Source organism: Eretmochelys imbricata, chromosome 9, assembly GCF_965152235.1.
Source record: "Eretmochelys imbricata isolate rEreImb1 chromosome 9, rEreImb1.hap1, whole genome shotgun sequence".
NCBI lineage: Eukaryota > Metazoa > Chordata > Testudines > Cheloniidae > Eretmochelys > Eretmochelys imbricata.
The window spans coordinates 84,055,656-84,072,428 of NC_135580.1; the positions used below are offsets into that span (position 1 = coordinate 84,055,656).

General features: G+C 40.9%; 1 protein-coding gene across 3 annotated transcripts in view; it reads right to left on the reverse strand.

The window, feature by feature from the left end:
- Positions 1-902: 902 nt before the first annotated feature.
- Positions 903-16,773, reverse strand: part of PAK3 (p21 (RAC1) activated kinase 3) — a 51,787-nt gene continuing 35,916 nt past the window's right edge. For all 3 annotated transcript variants that reach the window (XM_077826113.1, XM_077826111.1, XM_077826112.1), the window contains 7 exons: positions 15,141-15,189; positions 10,824-10,936; positions 9,657-9,774; positions 8,764-8,863; positions 8,116-8,312; positions 1,684-1,821; positions 903-992 (listed from right to left, as the gene is read on the reverse strand). In XM_077826113.1, the coding sequence (XP_077682239.1) occupies positions 903-992; positions 1,684-1,821; positions 8,116-8,312; positions 8,764-8,863; positions 9,657-9,774; positions 10,824-10,936; positions 15,141-15,189 (805 nt within the window). The remainder of the gene's footprint in view (positions 993-1,683; positions 1,822-8,115; positions 8,313-8,763; positions 8,864-9,656; positions 9,775-10,823; positions 10,937-15,140; positions 15,190-16,773) is intronic.

Sequence of the window (16,773 nt, forward strand, 5' to 3'; positions counted from 1 at the left end):
TGGTGTAATCCCACAGGGCACTGAGTGCCTCCCGTCTGCAAAGGGGCTGAGCGTCCTCAGTTCCCTTCAGGGGAGTGCCCTTCCAGCTCACTGCCGGGGAAGTTGTGTGCTGAGCACTTTGAAGGAGAGATTCAGCACCTAGTAAGACTGGGCTGCCATTTTTATTATAGCTTTATATCAGACGAGTCCTTTCTGAACAAACTTGCTGCCTGTTCCGCTTTTCAGTTTACAAGAACCTCACCAAGGCAAAAGTACCATTGTTAATTGCACACATTGTGCTGTGAAGGACCCAAACTCTGGATGTTCACAGCTAAAAGGGTATATCTCAGCAGGATGCGATTCCTGCTCGGCAGGCTATTTAATTTTGGTTGGAAAAGCACCTTCACTTTCATCCTTCTCATCTAACAGTACCATGAATGGGTAAATACTAGCGAATGGGTTGTATTCAAAAGACAACTCGGCCTGGAGGAGGTTTCTCAATGCAGGAGGACCCTTCTTCCATTCCAAACCAAACCAAAAAACTCAGAAAAGTGACTGTGAATCTTTAAGAACCAACCAATCATTTAAAAGTGAAATGCATAGGATGGTCACTGGGAGTCTCGCTACTGAGTTTGTTTGACCTTGGAGATGGCTGAGACAACAAGGCGATTTCTGGCCTGGCAGCTCGGTTTTGGGCCCTGTTTCATCTGAGAAATAAATCAAGGAATCAGAGAGCAGGAAGAAGACACGTGTTAGGTTTCTAGTCCTCGAAGAGCTGGAAAACAGCTGGCCTCCATCATGACTGTGACTGTTTGTTTGTCCTTATGTCTGCCTGTCCTGCAGCACAAGAATTGAGGTTTTACAGAGTTTTGTTCAGTCCTGCTCTGGAGGGAGCTGGCCTGGGGTAAAGCCAGTCCACAATGCTAGCGGCTGCTGTTCTTAATTGCTTCCTTTGCTGCAATGATGAGAGGAGTCAGGCTGGAGAGAGGCTTGGCTAATTTCAAAAATGGATGCTATTTAAAACAAAAACAGAAAGAAAAATTATTCATTATTTTCCATTCAAAGCCCATTTACCCTAACTGTCAAGCAGCTTTTTGGTTGTGCTTGCGCCATCCTGAGGCTCTAATTTTAAAAAGACACAATGCTATGTAACTTTTCAAAACACGAAGGACAAATTAATCTCTGGTGCAATTCTAGTGACTCCAGGGATGAATTTGGCCCAATCTTATTTTAGGCCCAGATCCTGTATTCAGAACCTCTGAGGCGCAGGTTCACATCAGTTGCCTTTTGCATGAAGGCAAAATTCAGACTACAGGGTGCTGGGTGACAGAGTGCACATTGGCCTCTCATTTCTGGGGCCAGGCTCTCACCTCATTTACACCTGTGTTTCAGATTTGGTTAACTTCAAAGGATTTCCTCCTTAACTGCACCCATGTAAGTGGAGGAGCATCAGCCCCACCTCACGCCCCCTTTCCGCCGCCCCATTCAAATGCCATTAACTGGTTCTGAAAAAGAAAACTACACATGACAGAAGACCTATTGGTAGTGTGAGAAGTGCCAAGCTTGACGTGTAATGCACAATGAAGATCCGACTACACCAACTCCTTGTATAGCCAGTGGGGCTCCATATTTGGAGGATACAAATGCCACCACTTACATAGACTTTTCGCTTGCAATCACCTCACACACCTGTGCCCATTTTACCTGCAAAAGCTCCTTGGCAGACCCTCGTCTGTCTACGTCCATCTCCAGACAGCGGTTCAGAAAGTCTCGGAACACAGCAGAGAGTCTCTCAGGATTTTGAAGTTCTGGGGTTCCATTAGTAGCTATCAGATACAAAGCCTAGAGAAACATTAAACCAGAGGGTTTAATCTATTTCTTTCAGAGTTGTCAACATCTAATATGTATTCCTGTTTAAGGCCAGGTCTACACTCGCAACTTTTGCTGGCAAAGCAATGTCGGTTTCAGGTGTGATTTTTCTGTGACATTTCTATGCTGGCAAAAGCCCTAGTGTAGACGCATAAAGGGCTGTTGTCCATGTAGCTTACTGCATTTTCCTAATAAGCTATCCCAACAAAAGCAATTTTTTACTGGCATAAGTTGTGTTTGCAATAGGGAGGTTTTGGTGGTATAGCTACCCTGACAAAACATTTGAAGTGTAGACCAGGCCTAAACACATATTTCAAAGGTACTAGGAATAATTCAAATGCATCTCTGCAGTGCTCACTGTTCCCTTAAACACCACTTCCATATGACAGAGTGATGCAGTAGATACTTCCATTCATTCTGGACAACTGGATATCACTGTGATTTTGTATCATAACTCAAGTGCAGTGCATCAGTTCATCAATTCAGAGAGGAAAATAGGGAAATTTAGGAGTTGATTTTCAAAATATGCCTACAATTGCATGCCCACTTACCAGGTACACAAAGTAGATGGATAGCTGCATGGTACAAGTTGCTAGAGAGTAAACTGAAGGTTTTGCCAGCTGGGCAAGTGACAATAGGGCTCTGATCACTGGAGGGAGAGGGAGGGCACTGGGACTGCTGGCTGAGCAAATTAGCTGGATGTTTTTGCAAAAGTATAGGAGCATGTCTACAATACAAAATTAAATTGACCTCACTTATGTCAGCATACAGCAGTCACAGTAATGATATCACTTGTGCATGTCTACACTTTGCTCCTTGTGTCGGTGGTGTGCATCCTCACCACAAGCACTTGCACTGACTGACCTGTCAGTGTGGGGCATTGTGAGACGGCTCCTGAAAGCCAGCAACAGTTGATGTAAGCAACGCAGTGTCTACACTGAAACTACATCGACCTTGACTCTACACCTCTCGTGGAGTTGGAGTTATTAAGTCTGTGTAGTGAGCGAGTTACATCGGCAAGAGCAAAATTTTAGTATAGACACTTACAAAGTCAGGTCAACTTAAGATGCCTTGCGTCAACCTAACTCTATAGTGTAGACCAGGGAAAAGAAATTAATTAGTTAATGCAGACATTTCAACTGTAATCTTTGTTTCAGAGTATGCAACTGTCATAAAAATAAAGGGAAGGGTAACCACCTTTCTGTATACAGAACTATAAAATCCCTCCTGGCCAGAGGCAAAACCCTTTCACCTGTAGAGGGTTAAGAAGCTAAGATAACCTCGCTGGCACCTGACCAAAATGACCAATGAGGAGACAAGACACTTTCAAAGCTGGGGCGGGGGGGGGATGGGGGGGACGGACGAAGGGTCTGTCTGTCTGTGTGATGCTTTTGCTGGGAACAGAACAGGAATGGAGTATTAGAACTTGTTAGTGAGTAATCTAGCTAGAAATGCATTAGATTTCCTTTTGTTTAAATGGCTGGTAAATAAGCTGTGCTGAATGGAATGTATATTCCTGTTTTTGTGTCTTTTCGTACTTAAGGTTTTGCCTAGAGGGATTCTCTATGTTTTGAATCTGATTACCCTGTAAGGTATTTACCATCCTGATTTTACAGAGGTGATTCTTTTACTTTTTCTTTAATTAAAATTCTTCTTTTAAGATCCTGATTGCTTTTTCATTGTTCTTAAGATCCAAGGGTTTGGGTCTGTGTTCACCTATGCAAATTGGTGAGGATTTTTATCAAGCCTTCCCCAGGAAAGGGGGTGTAGAACTTGGGGGGATATTTTGGGGGAAAGACATCTCCAAGTGGGCTCTTTTCCTGTTCTTTGTTTAACACACTTGGTGGTGGCAGCATAGCGTTCAAGGACAAGGCAAAGTTTGTACCTTGAGGAAGTTTTTAACCTAAGTTGGTAAGAAAAAGCTTAGGGGATCTTTCATGCAGGTCCCCACATCTGTACCCTAGAGTTCAGAGCGGGGAAGGAACCTTGACGGCAACCCATTCAGATGAACGAGCTAGTTCACACTTCAAAAATGATTGTTTCAAGGAGTCTGAAGACTCAGAAAGATAAAACTATATCCATTATGCTTGTTTCACATTTTCAAGGTCATCCTCAGAACCCAAAGGTGCAGAAACATAATTGGAACAAAATAAAAATAAAGGTGAAAGCTAAGACTCTGGAGCAAGCTAAGAATTCAGTGGCAAGGGTTGAATTCCACAGCAAGTTCCATGGAGCCCTAAGCATCCACTGGGCCATTTGAGTGCACAAATATTCAGTTTGTGCACACAATCACATCATCAGCAAATATAAGCATGGCACACAATTGCACGTGAATTTGTGTTCCTTCATATTTGAAAATACTGTCCTTAAGAAGATCATTACTTGTGGTCGAGGCCTAGAAAGTTGAAAACCTATAGCACAAGCCTGTGACACCACTACAGGATGTTGTTATGACATTGACACTTTGAATCCTTACATAGGTTACAAAAGGGACCTATGAAACCCTACCAACTCTTCGCACTTGGACTTTCAGAATAGGAGGAGGCCTGGAAATCCCCCCCCCCCCCCAAAATGTTTCTGTTAAAATAGTGCCAGTTCTGTCCTATTAGCATTCAAATAAACAGTGACCAAATCCACTATTTTTACCCTCTTAAACATAGAGCAAGGCTTTCTAGACCTAAAAGTTTGTTTAAAGCCCTATGGGCCACTTCATCCTTTTAAAGCAACTGTCTTACACAAGCAGATATTTGCTTTGATCTTAAAGGGTACTTAGAATGCCAGAACAGATTCAGGTTTTATTTACACCACTATCCATCCAGAGTAATTCGACTTCACGGATATCTCTGGATTTACACTGGTATCGTTCCAATCAGTGCCTCTGTCTCTGAGGACTGCTGAGTTCGTAGCTGAATTGATCATTTTTAGCTTTTACCACCTAAATGACTCCATCCGGACTGGAGACATTCCAGAGGTCAGATGACTTTTTGTTTCCAATGGACTTTAAAACTTACTGACCCCCTTCTGTTTGCTTTAGGCTAAGTATTGATATACGAGTTGCATCTACCCTGTCTTGAATTCCAAGTCAAACAGGAGCTGCAGGTTAAATGCAGCAGCCCTTTTAGAAGCTGACTCACTGTGCTGATTTCATCACAATACATGAGTCATGAAGAATAGTCATCCTTAGCCAAGCATTGCACCTTTTGAATATTTCAAGGGAAGGGAAGTGGGAAAGGAGGGAATTTTATCATTTAGGTCTTGCAAAGTAAGGCAGGGAAAAAAATGTCCAGTATGTAGGAAGGGAGTGGATTTCACATTGGTAGTAACTGAACTGTAAAGGGGCAGTAAGCATTTGGCATAGAAAAAAAACAGGAAGGATTCACCAGATAGTTATGGTTGCGATTTGGGAAAGTTAGATACAGACCTTATATGGGTCACGTCATACCCACATGTGTGAGGCTCAATTTATGAGGACTCTCAGGCTGGGAACTGTAGCATCCATAGCACTCTAGAAATATTTTGCAATTTTTGATGAAAACTAATGCAACTAGTGCAACAGGTGACTCATAGGATAAAAAAGAAGAAAAATGTTTTTTTTAAATTGAAGCTTGGGAGATCCAACATGGATTTAAAAGTATATTGCATTTTTGTGCCCCCAGGCTTGTATCTCAGGGCCTGAGTGCACATCTGGCACAGTGAAAATCACCGGGAAAAGAAAGTCACACTATTACAGGCTGTATTCATGAACTGGAAGCGAATTAGGATCTCCAGAAGCCAGGAAAGGGCACCTGTGCCATAGATTGTCTCTGAACACTTGTCTTTCAAAGTGGAATGAGTTTCCCCTGAGCTAGGAAATGACACAGGCTTTTGCATCAGGATGGCTATTAACTCTGTCCATGATTAATGACCTTTAAATGCCTTTATTATTTATTTATACATTTATATTGGTGCCAGCAACTAGAGCACCTGGGCACCTTGCATTATTAAAACAATTATTCACAAAATAAAGTATCAACCCTGCAGTTTAAAGCTTTGCAGAACTCCATGAACACAGACAAACTCTTAAACACAACCATTACAATGACCTATAAATCTGCCAGCAAATTGGCCAAACAGGTCTATGCCTAGAAGCTCCCCAGACCACCCATGGGAGCTGGTTTCAGAGGCATGGACCTCTCACTGAGGATGCCCTGAAGAGTTTACTTCTGTGAATTAAGAGTGATCCAACAAATCATAACTTCAGCAGGGAGAGAGACTATCTCTTTGATTTAACCTGGGTGGGAAGAGGTATAACTGAATTTGAATGCAGTCACAGATGAGAAGCCTAATTAGCTTTGCAATAATTGATTTGCAGCGTCTAGAGGAATCCTAATCAGCTCGCTGATACCATATAGTAGGGAGATTGCAGCAGGTCAAAATCAGCTGCATTTCAGAGGGCCAGCTGGAGACTGCAGTGACGCTAATTTTCCTTGCCAGATTTTGGGCCAAATCCAGGGCATGAAGGTTTCTGCAAGGGTTCCCTGAGGAAGATGATGGGGTATGGAATCATTCTCCCCACAAAGGAGCAGAGCACATCTGGTTCTGCTCAGAGGCCACTGCTCTAGCACCAGGACTGCAGTAATAGTGACTACTGGCCTGCCCTTTTGGAGGTGGGGCTCACGTTCAGTGTAATTATCAATGTCCCTTCCCCCACAGTACCTCCATGCAGTGGTGCAGAAAGCACTGGACAGAAGCAGTCTGCAGGTGCAAGTTATTGTGTGCAAGTGAAAGTGCAGCCTTTCCACGCTTAGCACCGCACATCCCAAATCTGTGGCTTTCCAAAAGAATAGAGAACCTTTTGCAAAAGTTGCAACGTCGAGTTTGTTTAAAGCCCTATGGGCCACTTCGTCCTTACTGTTCTTTCCTTAATGGCAATGACCAACACAGTTTCTCCTCCAACGTTATTTTTGTTCATCTACCTGTTCTTTCAGAGGCAGCGGTCTGTGTGCTGATGTCTGCAGTCTGGGTATCACAGATCAGAACCTATGAATATGTCTACAGTGCAATAAAAGGCCTGCTGCATGGCCAAGACTGGCCTGGGTCAGCTGACGCTAGCTTGTGGGACCTGGACTCACGGGGCTATACAACTGCAGTGTAGATGTTTGGACTTGGGCTTGAGCCTGGGCTCTGAGCTCCTGTGAGCGGGGAGGGTCTCAGAGCCTGGGTTACAGCCCAAGCCCAGATGTCTACACTGAAATGTTGGGCTCCACTACTAGGGTTGCCAACCCTCCAGGACTGTCCTGGAGTCTCCAAGAATTCAAGATTGTCATGTGATGAAACCTCCAGGAATACGTCCAACCAAAATTGGCAACCCTACCCATTGCCTGAGCCCGAGTCAACTAACCCAGGCCCTGAGACTTGGTGCCACACGTTTTTTGCTGCAGCATAGACGTATCCCGTGAGAGAAACCTAGAGGCCATGCTTTGTTCTGATATTCTCTCTACGCAAATCTAGAATTACTTATGAAATGTTAATCCATGGTCTGAATTCCTCCTAATGCCATAGGGAAGGGAGATACAAGCTGGACTTCCTCTGGTAAATGTGGGCTGCTGTATCACTCCAGGAATACATCCCAGGGAAGGGAGACCAGTGTTTAACTGGGTGTTTCATTCAGTGATACAATTAGGCAAGACTGTCCCTTAATATTCACTCATTTTAATATGCAAATTGATTAACGTAGGAAAGGCTAAATTTCTTCGGACAAAAATGTAAACTATTCCATAGTATAAATGCCCCAATTTTTTACTACCAGTATTTGTGTTGAAAGATAACCTTAAAACTGCACTTACTAATAAGTAATTACAGATTTCACTATAAGATAAGACATTTCATTTATTTAACAAATACACACTGAGCTGTTTTTGGGAAAATTCTCCTTTTCCCTCTGTTCTGTTTGAAATTCTTTTCACAAGACTTCATCAGCTGGAGAAACTTGGAATCAGAAAGATTCTTGTCATCAGAGATACAGCAGAAGGAGATTTCAGAAAACAAGCAGACATACTGAGAATTTTAAACAGCCCTGAAGACAAAAATTACACATATTGAGAATAACTCCATGTCACTTATCTTCTGAGGTGCCATCATTTAGGTGCCTATAGCAACAGTATATACTGTTATTCTGCAATGATATTGTTGAAACAATACCAAGCTTGTGTGGTTTGGACAGGATTTTGTATCTAAAATTGGGACAGCAGAGAAGGACAGCGCTATATGATTCCACTTGCACCTTACCCTGAGAGGATTTTCATTAAGGTACGGGGGTTCTCCTTCCACCATTTCTATTGCCATGATCCCTAATGACCAGATGTCAACTTTGGGGCCATATGCTTTCCTTGTCACTACTTCAGGTGCCATCCAGTAGGGAGTCCCCACCATTGTGCTCCGTTTGCTCTGCTCAGGTGTGATCTGAGCACAAAACCCAAAATCAGCTGCAAAGAAGAAAAAAAATACTGTTAACACCAACTTGGGCTATGAAGCAAACAAATACAAATAGTCCATTCTCTGCACAAGAATGCATCAAGGTATCTGGCTGGAAACAGGGCCATCTCTTGTTTACATAACAGGATATAACCAAACAACTACTGAATTTGACCGTTTAAGTTCTTTTAACAAAGTTGGACTCTACAGCTCTTATTTATGTGAGAAACTACATGTCTTTCAGGCCTTTAGATCAGAACTCTGGGCTCTGAACATAGTCAAATAATTTTGAGTCACCCTACCTATGTTCTCAGATTTCCCTGTGGTGTTAAAATTGTTCTAAAATGAAACATTCCTTGGCTGCAATGGCCAATATACTATCACTTCCTTCTGACAACAGGCTGTCAGTTAGCAATTCCACAACAACCACTGGAATAATGCCACCTGAGCAAGAATACCTACTCAATTTGACAGATCCATCCATCCCGAGAAGAATGTTGTCACTCTTGATGTCTCTATGGATCACTTGGTTTGAATGCAAGAAGTCCAGCGCTTGCAGGCACTGATATAAAAAAGGAACATAAAGGTAAAAATTAATGGCCTGATTTAATCATATAGGGGGATAAAAATATCTGTAAAAGATTTAATTTCTAGATGAATTGTGAGTAATGGCAGAATATTGTGCTGTCAAGTGAAATAGCTTGCTACTTCAACACTATTAGAATAATAACTTTCTAAATGAAGGCACATTAGCTTTTGAATTAGAAATGTCAATTATTGTTACAGACTATAGCCTGGAAGCACAGACGGAATGATTGCTGCTACAGTGAATTTTGCCATCTCTATCCCATATGACAAACTATTATTTGCCAGAAAGAAATAAAGTTCTTTCAGTATGAACCGGATCACTATTGGCAAAATACTGCATGACAAAGACTTTGGTGTTACAATCTACAGCAGATTTTAAAATATTTTTTTGTCATGTAATTTCTCATACTTTAACAAACTAGCATTTGTTTTTACTTGCAGTTTTTTACATTCTGTGGCAAGACTATTTCCTTTTAAAGGCCAGGAATAAGGTGCACTGCTGAATTATCACAGGTAAACATTCAAAGAAGCAAAGCTAAACACTACTAAATCAATAAAAAGTGTCATCATAACTGAACTTTATTACAAGGATGGCATTTTTCAGCAGAACATAGATCTGATTTCCTTTAAGACGCTCTTCCTCCTCTAATATTAAAAAGACAACTTTTAAACAAAGATGTATTTTGGGATCCCTTACATTCTTATCACACCATTACACTACATTACACACTATCCCAGCAAGCACATCCATGCATGGCACCTCTTACCTCCCTACAGACAGCTGCTATCTGTCCTTCATCCATACAGGTCTCTGTAACAACGTCCGTTAAAGAGCCTCCTGCCAAGTATTCCATAACTACCCAAAGTTCATCACCTACCAGGTAGCTGAAACAAGAAAATGAAGACACCACCATCAGTAAGCACAACTATTTACAGAGCTGTTTTGACAAAAGAAACTCACAGATGACTTTGCCTATTTGGCATTTTTCATTGACAACCAGGTATAATGAACAGTTCACAGCGTTAGAAGAACATGTGTAGTTCAAATGAAAAAGGTTATAGGCAATACTTTAACTATACAGCAAGCTTTAGATAGTAAAAATGCAGTTTAGAAAATGTAAAGAAAGTTAAACTAGGCCGTCTCACATTATTTGTTTCATAGTGAAATATATAGAGAAATATAACCATTAACTCCAAGAGGTATAAGACGCACAGCAGCCGATGGTGGCAGAAGATGGAATTTGATCAACAGTTTGAAAAACCTTGAATAATATAAAGACAGGGAAAGGAAATCCTTCATGTGCTGCCTGCAGAAAACACAATCCAGCCGTAGCTGAATGTTTTTCATTTAGCCCGTCAGAAGCAAAGAAGTGAAAACACAGGAAAAACATTTTTTCAGTGCATTTTTGAAGTATCCCTGGATATACAAAAACAATTTTAAAACTGACAAGACATCAGTTTATGGAGAGCTTTAAACATGAACATTAAAAAAAAATAATAAATAAATAAAAAAATCCTAGCAGGAATCTAGTCTTCACCAAAATTACATGAATGGCATCATGCCTATCGGGGAGCAACAATTGACATAGATTCTAGAACTTTTTGAACCACGCCCACTTAATAAAATAGGAAGAATGTGTCTAACTCATAAAACGTGAAGATGTATGTAGTTATTGACAGTTGTTTTCAGAAAAGGCACGTGCTGGTCACAATTTTCAAAAACTGGGTCTACATAGTTTGCAGGAATCTTTCACATGCACACATGAAGGATAGCTTTCTGTATGCTTGTGTAAATGGATCCTGACGTTCAGTGATCAGCTTTGTGTGCACAAATGGTCATTTGCACACAAAATTTTTTAAAAAATTGTCTGGCTAAATCTTTGACGCACGGTATATAAACAAGCTCTACAGTGATAATGACTGGCACAACTTACCTGTCTAAATAGTTTACAATATTAGAGTTCTTATTTTCCCTCATGACCAGGATTTCATTAATAATTAGTTCCTTTTTAGGCTGCTGCTGGAGATTCATTTGCTTTATAGCCACCTAAAATGACATTTTGTTAAATACTAAGTTTAATAGCATATATTGCAACAGACCAGAATGAAAAAGAAATAAATGTGTTTGAGACCATATGTTTCAGATCAGCTGAGAACTATACCAAACTGCCCTTTAATTAGGCATTAGTGCTCAGTAACTTGCATTGCAATACTATGCTTTATACTTTGAAATCCGCACTATTTCACCCACTACTTGGGTGACAATTACAGAGTGCACTGCCTTACATGTCTTATTTTGCAAAGTATATAAAATGCCTTTAAAAATGTTATCTGCTACTTAATATCATTAACATTCTGTAGTCCTAGCTTATTCCAAAATGGTCTCAATTCATTGCAGTCATTTTTGCAAGTAATTAGTGATTTGGGTACTTTGATTAAATAAAAAAATAAAACCATCTTGCAATAGTATGGCAACAATACAAATTCAATAACTATTCTCCACAGGGAAGATTAGTTATTCCCCTTACATAAATTATATAAAATGCCTATATCAATTTCATACAAAAAGCGACAATAAAGGAACATTATTAAGGCAGAAGAGACCTACTTAATTCTGGCATTTCCTATCTTGAGTGCTTGACTTGGCAACCCAAATAATATTCTTTTAATGAAGTCTTGCAAGCAATTTTCTAGGTTTGTAAAAAACACAACCTGTAACCTCCACCCCCCAGATATTCCATCAAGTAGCATCTTACTGGCACCAACGTGAGTCATCACCAGCGTTAGAACCTCTAGATCCACCACACAGATCTCTGCCACTTGAGCTAATGAAGTAGCTGATAGAAAAATTAGATTGTCATCCTCTATGTGGACCAATGTTAGAAGGGAATGAGACACTTTGCCAGTGGGTTTCACAGATGTTTGTAAATAGCAGAGGAATGGTGAGAGGCAAATCATAGAATATCAGGGTTGGAAGGGACCTCAGGAGGTCATCTAGTCCAAACCCCTGCTCAAAGCAGGACCAATCCCCAAATGGCCCCTTCAAGGATTGAACTCACAACCCTGGGTTTAGCAGGCCAATGTTCAAACCACTGAGCTATCCCTCCCCCCTTGGAATCTTGGGTTCCATCCCAGACTGCAGACCCTTCTGCCTATATCCGCCCCAAGTAGGACTTCTTTTGAAATGCCCCCTGCAACCAGCCCTTCCCCACCCTGGTTGCTCATCCCAGTTTCATTCTCTTCACCTAGCAAGTCCCAGTCTCCATTCATCAGGCTTCTTATCCCAGTCCCACTCTCCTTGACCAACCTGTCCTAGTCTCCCCATCTAGATTCTCCATTCCACTCCCCGTCTTCATCCTCCCCTCTGTTCCCAGTCTCCTTGCCCAGACATTTCCAGTCCCCTCTAGTTCCTTGTCCCCTGTCTCCTTGCCCAGCCAATACCAGTTCCCCCCAACCTGGCTTCTCATCCAATCTGTCTCCTTCTCTCCCACCCCTGGCTTTCCATCACCCTCCCACCTCTCCCATGCTTATGTTCCCCCTCCTCATTGTCTTCCTCCATGGACTCTTCACTCAATCTCCCCCTCCTCCCCAACTCTTTGTTGCACTCTTCTTGCACAGCTGGTCCCAGTTCTCCCCCTGCACACTGGTTTCCAGTCTCAGTCTCCTTGCACAGCCAGTCCCAGTCTTCCCCAACCCAGCTCCCAATCTCACACTCTTTGCCCAGCCAGTCCCAGTTTCCCCCCAATCCCTACTCCCTGGTTCCCCTTTTCCTCCCCATCTACCACCCTCCTTGTCTGAATCTACTCCTAACCCTCACCCCAGGTCTGACTGTTGTCCCCTCCACATTTGAATCAAGCAGCTTCCTCCTCCACACTGCCTAGACCCAGCGGTGGGGGTGTGGGAGTGGTAATCATCTCCTTGCTCTGATTCCTGAGGCCCAGCCCCCAGCAGCAACTTCAAGGAAAGTGCTACTCAGCCCCCAGCTGGAGCATGCCCAGAATTTGGGGGAATTTAACTGCTAAAAATCTCAGATATCTCTACTGAGCACATGTAGTGATTTTTCAAATGCTTATAACACTGCCAAATTTGAGCAGACTATCAAATGGGATGCAAAAGGCACATCCCTGAGAGAAAGGCCAAATTTCGAGTCCCTGCTCCAAAGCATGGAAACACTAGAGATTCTCAAAGAAAAAGTTGCCAGAATTTTTAAACATGGACAAAATAATGTAGTTTTCAATAGCCTCATTCTCAGAGATAGTTGAACCATTTTGGCTAAAAAATTTCAAAAATAATATGGCCTGCAGCAGATCTCTGGCAACGGAAAACAGGGTCTTATAACAGGAAATGTCAAGCAACCATTATACAACGAGGTATTATCTGTCCCATCTATAATATGCACCGGAGATGAAATTCACTCCATCTCAAAAAACAAAGGGTTTGAATGGGGAATGAATGAAATCTAGCCTATATGACATGGGACAAGCAGGCCCTTCATGGCCACTACTCCAGCTCTGTGCTGACCTCTTTGGACCTAGTTAAGAAATCACTTCCCTGGAACGCAGGTGAGCAGGAACTGTGAGGCATCCAAACAAGGCGCCTCAGCTTGACCCCCCTCCCCCAAGAACTGGTTTAAGGTCCCAATATTCCAAGCACTTATACATGTGCTTAACTTTAAACACATGAGCAGTCAGTCAATGGGATTATTTCTGTGATTAAATTAAGCACGTGTGTAAACGTTTGCAGGATTGGGGCCTATACATGTATTTTCATGGTAGACTTAACTATTCTAAACCATTCTAAAGGGTACAGGAACCCTTATAAAAATCCCATTATGGTATATTAGTAACACAGTCAGTTTAATGTGTTTGTGTCTGATCCTAAGAGAAGTCACTGGGAGCTTTGGTGGTCAGCACCTCTGAAAATCATGCCATTGTTATTTGGATGTCTAAATATAGCTTTAGGGGTCTCACTTTAGTCACCTAACCTTGCAAATGTTGACCTTTATACAGGATTTTATATAATTTCAAAAACTTTGGTTTGAAAAAAAAAGAAATGAACATGAAAATGACAACTAAAAGTAGCAAAACTTGGAAGTTCAAAGTCAAGACATTCTTAATTCAAGACTTCATTCATTCTCCACTCCCTGCACTGTGACAAACTATTGCAAGATCACACTTAGATCAGTGTGTAGTGTCTTGTACTGTGAGGCACGACCTAAGCTTAAATGGATGTTTTAAGGACAGATCTTTACCTTTAATTTTGAGTTTTCTTGTTTTTAATGGTCTGGGTCAACCAACTTCAATGTCACTAAAATATAAAATTGTGGCTTAATAATGCTCTGTCTTTAATATTTGCAATGCACTTTGAAGATGAAAAGTGCTGTAGAAAAGTGTTAAGTGTTATTATAATTGAATCAATGATTAAGATAAATTGGAACGAAGTGACGGAAACATCCATCAGCTAATCTGACAAAAGGTTGTTGTATTAATACATTCAGTAATTAAGACAGAGCTAGCATGTCCTTCTGTGCAGGATATAACTTCTCTTTTCATACTCTTTCCGGTTATGCTTTCTGGCAGTGCTTAATAATGCGATTGGAGAAACTTTTTTAGGTCACTGCAGTGAACCGTATTTATTCCTAATACCAATTAGAGATGGGCTAAACTGTTTGACAAACCCTGGGTATCGTCAAGCCTGTGGTTATCCATAAGTCTGTAGTTAGATTAGAGGATGCACAATCTAAAGTCTGCTCTACACAAGCTTTTTGTGTTGTAAATTTATAGATATAAGCTCTTTTGATATAAATACCTTTATACTGGTAAAACTGCTTCCACACTATAGGATCACACAGATTTACCTATATCAATTTCTAAACCAGTATAGTTAAATCAGTAATAAAAACTATGTGTAAACCAGCAATAGGTGCTATCTGGGATGTCTTTACAGATTTCTCTCTATACCGTAATACAACCTGGAATGCCATAATAGTCTAGGTTGCTAGGTTGGGATTGATAAAATTTAAGAGGATGCAAGAACTGGTTTGAGGAAAGAGTAGGTAGGGAAAATAGTCCACTTAACAACTGGCTATACTAAGGGTGAAATTCTGGTTCTATTTAAGTCAATAGCAAATCAAAGTAACCGATACCTTAATGTTAAGCTATATGTGAACAATGAGTATGACATAATATTCATGATAAAAGAGAAAATATTGAAGAATTACATAAAAATCTGGATTTAATATTAGCACTCACCTCTTGTCCTGTGGCAATGTCTATTGCTGTATAAACAGTACCCGATGCCCTAGAAAAAAACAGCAGCCAAGAAGTGAGGAGATGTACAGTGCCTTTGACGAATGTTAAATATATATACCATATCTCTGCCTAAGATGTTTACAAAATAAATTTATTCAGCCAGCACAGTATTTAGCTTTGTACAACAAGCCACCACACCATGCAAAGGATGCAAGATAAAAACCCAAGCTCAGCACCTGAGTGAAAGGAGCACCCTGAGTCATTTATTGTGACTAGACCTGGCCAAAATAAAAGCAAATTTTTTCTATGAAAAATGCTTTTTATTGATTTTTTTTTTGGCTTTTTTGTTGAAAAATGAAAAACCAAAAAATATTCTGGGTTTTGTTGTTTCCCAAAAAACAAAAAATTTTGCATCCAAATTGTGACAAAAAATGAAAAATGTTCATTTTCTTCTGTTTTGTTACTGCAGGAAATAAGATACATTTCCCAACCAGCTCTACCTGTGTCCTCTTCAGATGATTTAGGGGTATGCTCCATGGGCTTCAGAGGGAGCTGTGCTCCTTTCCTAGGAGCACTCTGGGGATGCTGGCAGTGGAGGATAAGAAAACAGGCAAAAATGAGGGAAAAGGATTCCCTTTGTAGATCTTCCAGGAGGAAGACATAGTCACAAACTGAGGATTATCAGCACCTGAGAAGCTGTTAGTTTACAACCCAAAAATTACAGCCTACACTGCATTTGCTTGTAGGCTTTCTGCAGAGCCACTGTTTGGTTTCTTTAGTCTTAAAGCAACAAGCAAACCTTGACAATATCTCAATTTTCCTAAAGGTTTATCTTAACATTGATGAAAAACATCTAGGAGAGATTCAAATGTGGTTGAGTTGAGCTACTTATATTTTCTTCTCGCTTCTTGGATGAAGTGCTGCTAACTTGATTTCCTATTCTCAACATCCCATTTTCTGCCCAACTGCTCACCTTCTATGAGCTCTCATTTGGTTTTTCAACATTGCACGGCTGTCCTGATATTTTAAATGTTTTCCTCAGAGCCAGAGTTTGCTGATCTTCACAACATGGATGGATGGTTTAAGAAGCCTGAAGTTCTTTTTGAGGCAGAGATTTGTTTAGGCCTCGGGCTGGCCCTGAGTTAGCTTGCTATATTGCATGATGTGATTTTTAATTGTATACACGCACTTAGAGACTATGTTAATTTTATTTGTAAAATTCTGCAAGGTGAGAAGTCCTAGACTCCTAAAACAGAATACAAATAAATAAATAAGAAGCCCCAGATTCCTATGCACGTCAAGTCACTCGGCAGCTTCCTATTTTAGGGTGTCAGACACTTGAATCCTTCATCGCCCTTATATTCAAGTTTCATTTTCAAAGCAGATCTGGAGTCTGTCATAGAGCCACCGGAAAATAAAGTGACACACTGATCGGCATATGCAGACTAGACAGTCTGTTTTTTTGCCATCTGTTCCTGATTAAGAAAGATTCTTTCCCTACAGTGTTGTGGATGACTAGAATTGGAAAGAGGTAATACACAGAGTAAACCACCTAATGAATTTAAATGTCAAGGGGCCATGGTAACATTTGTTAACACTACTGGAGGCTAACACCTGAATTAAAGCATTGGTT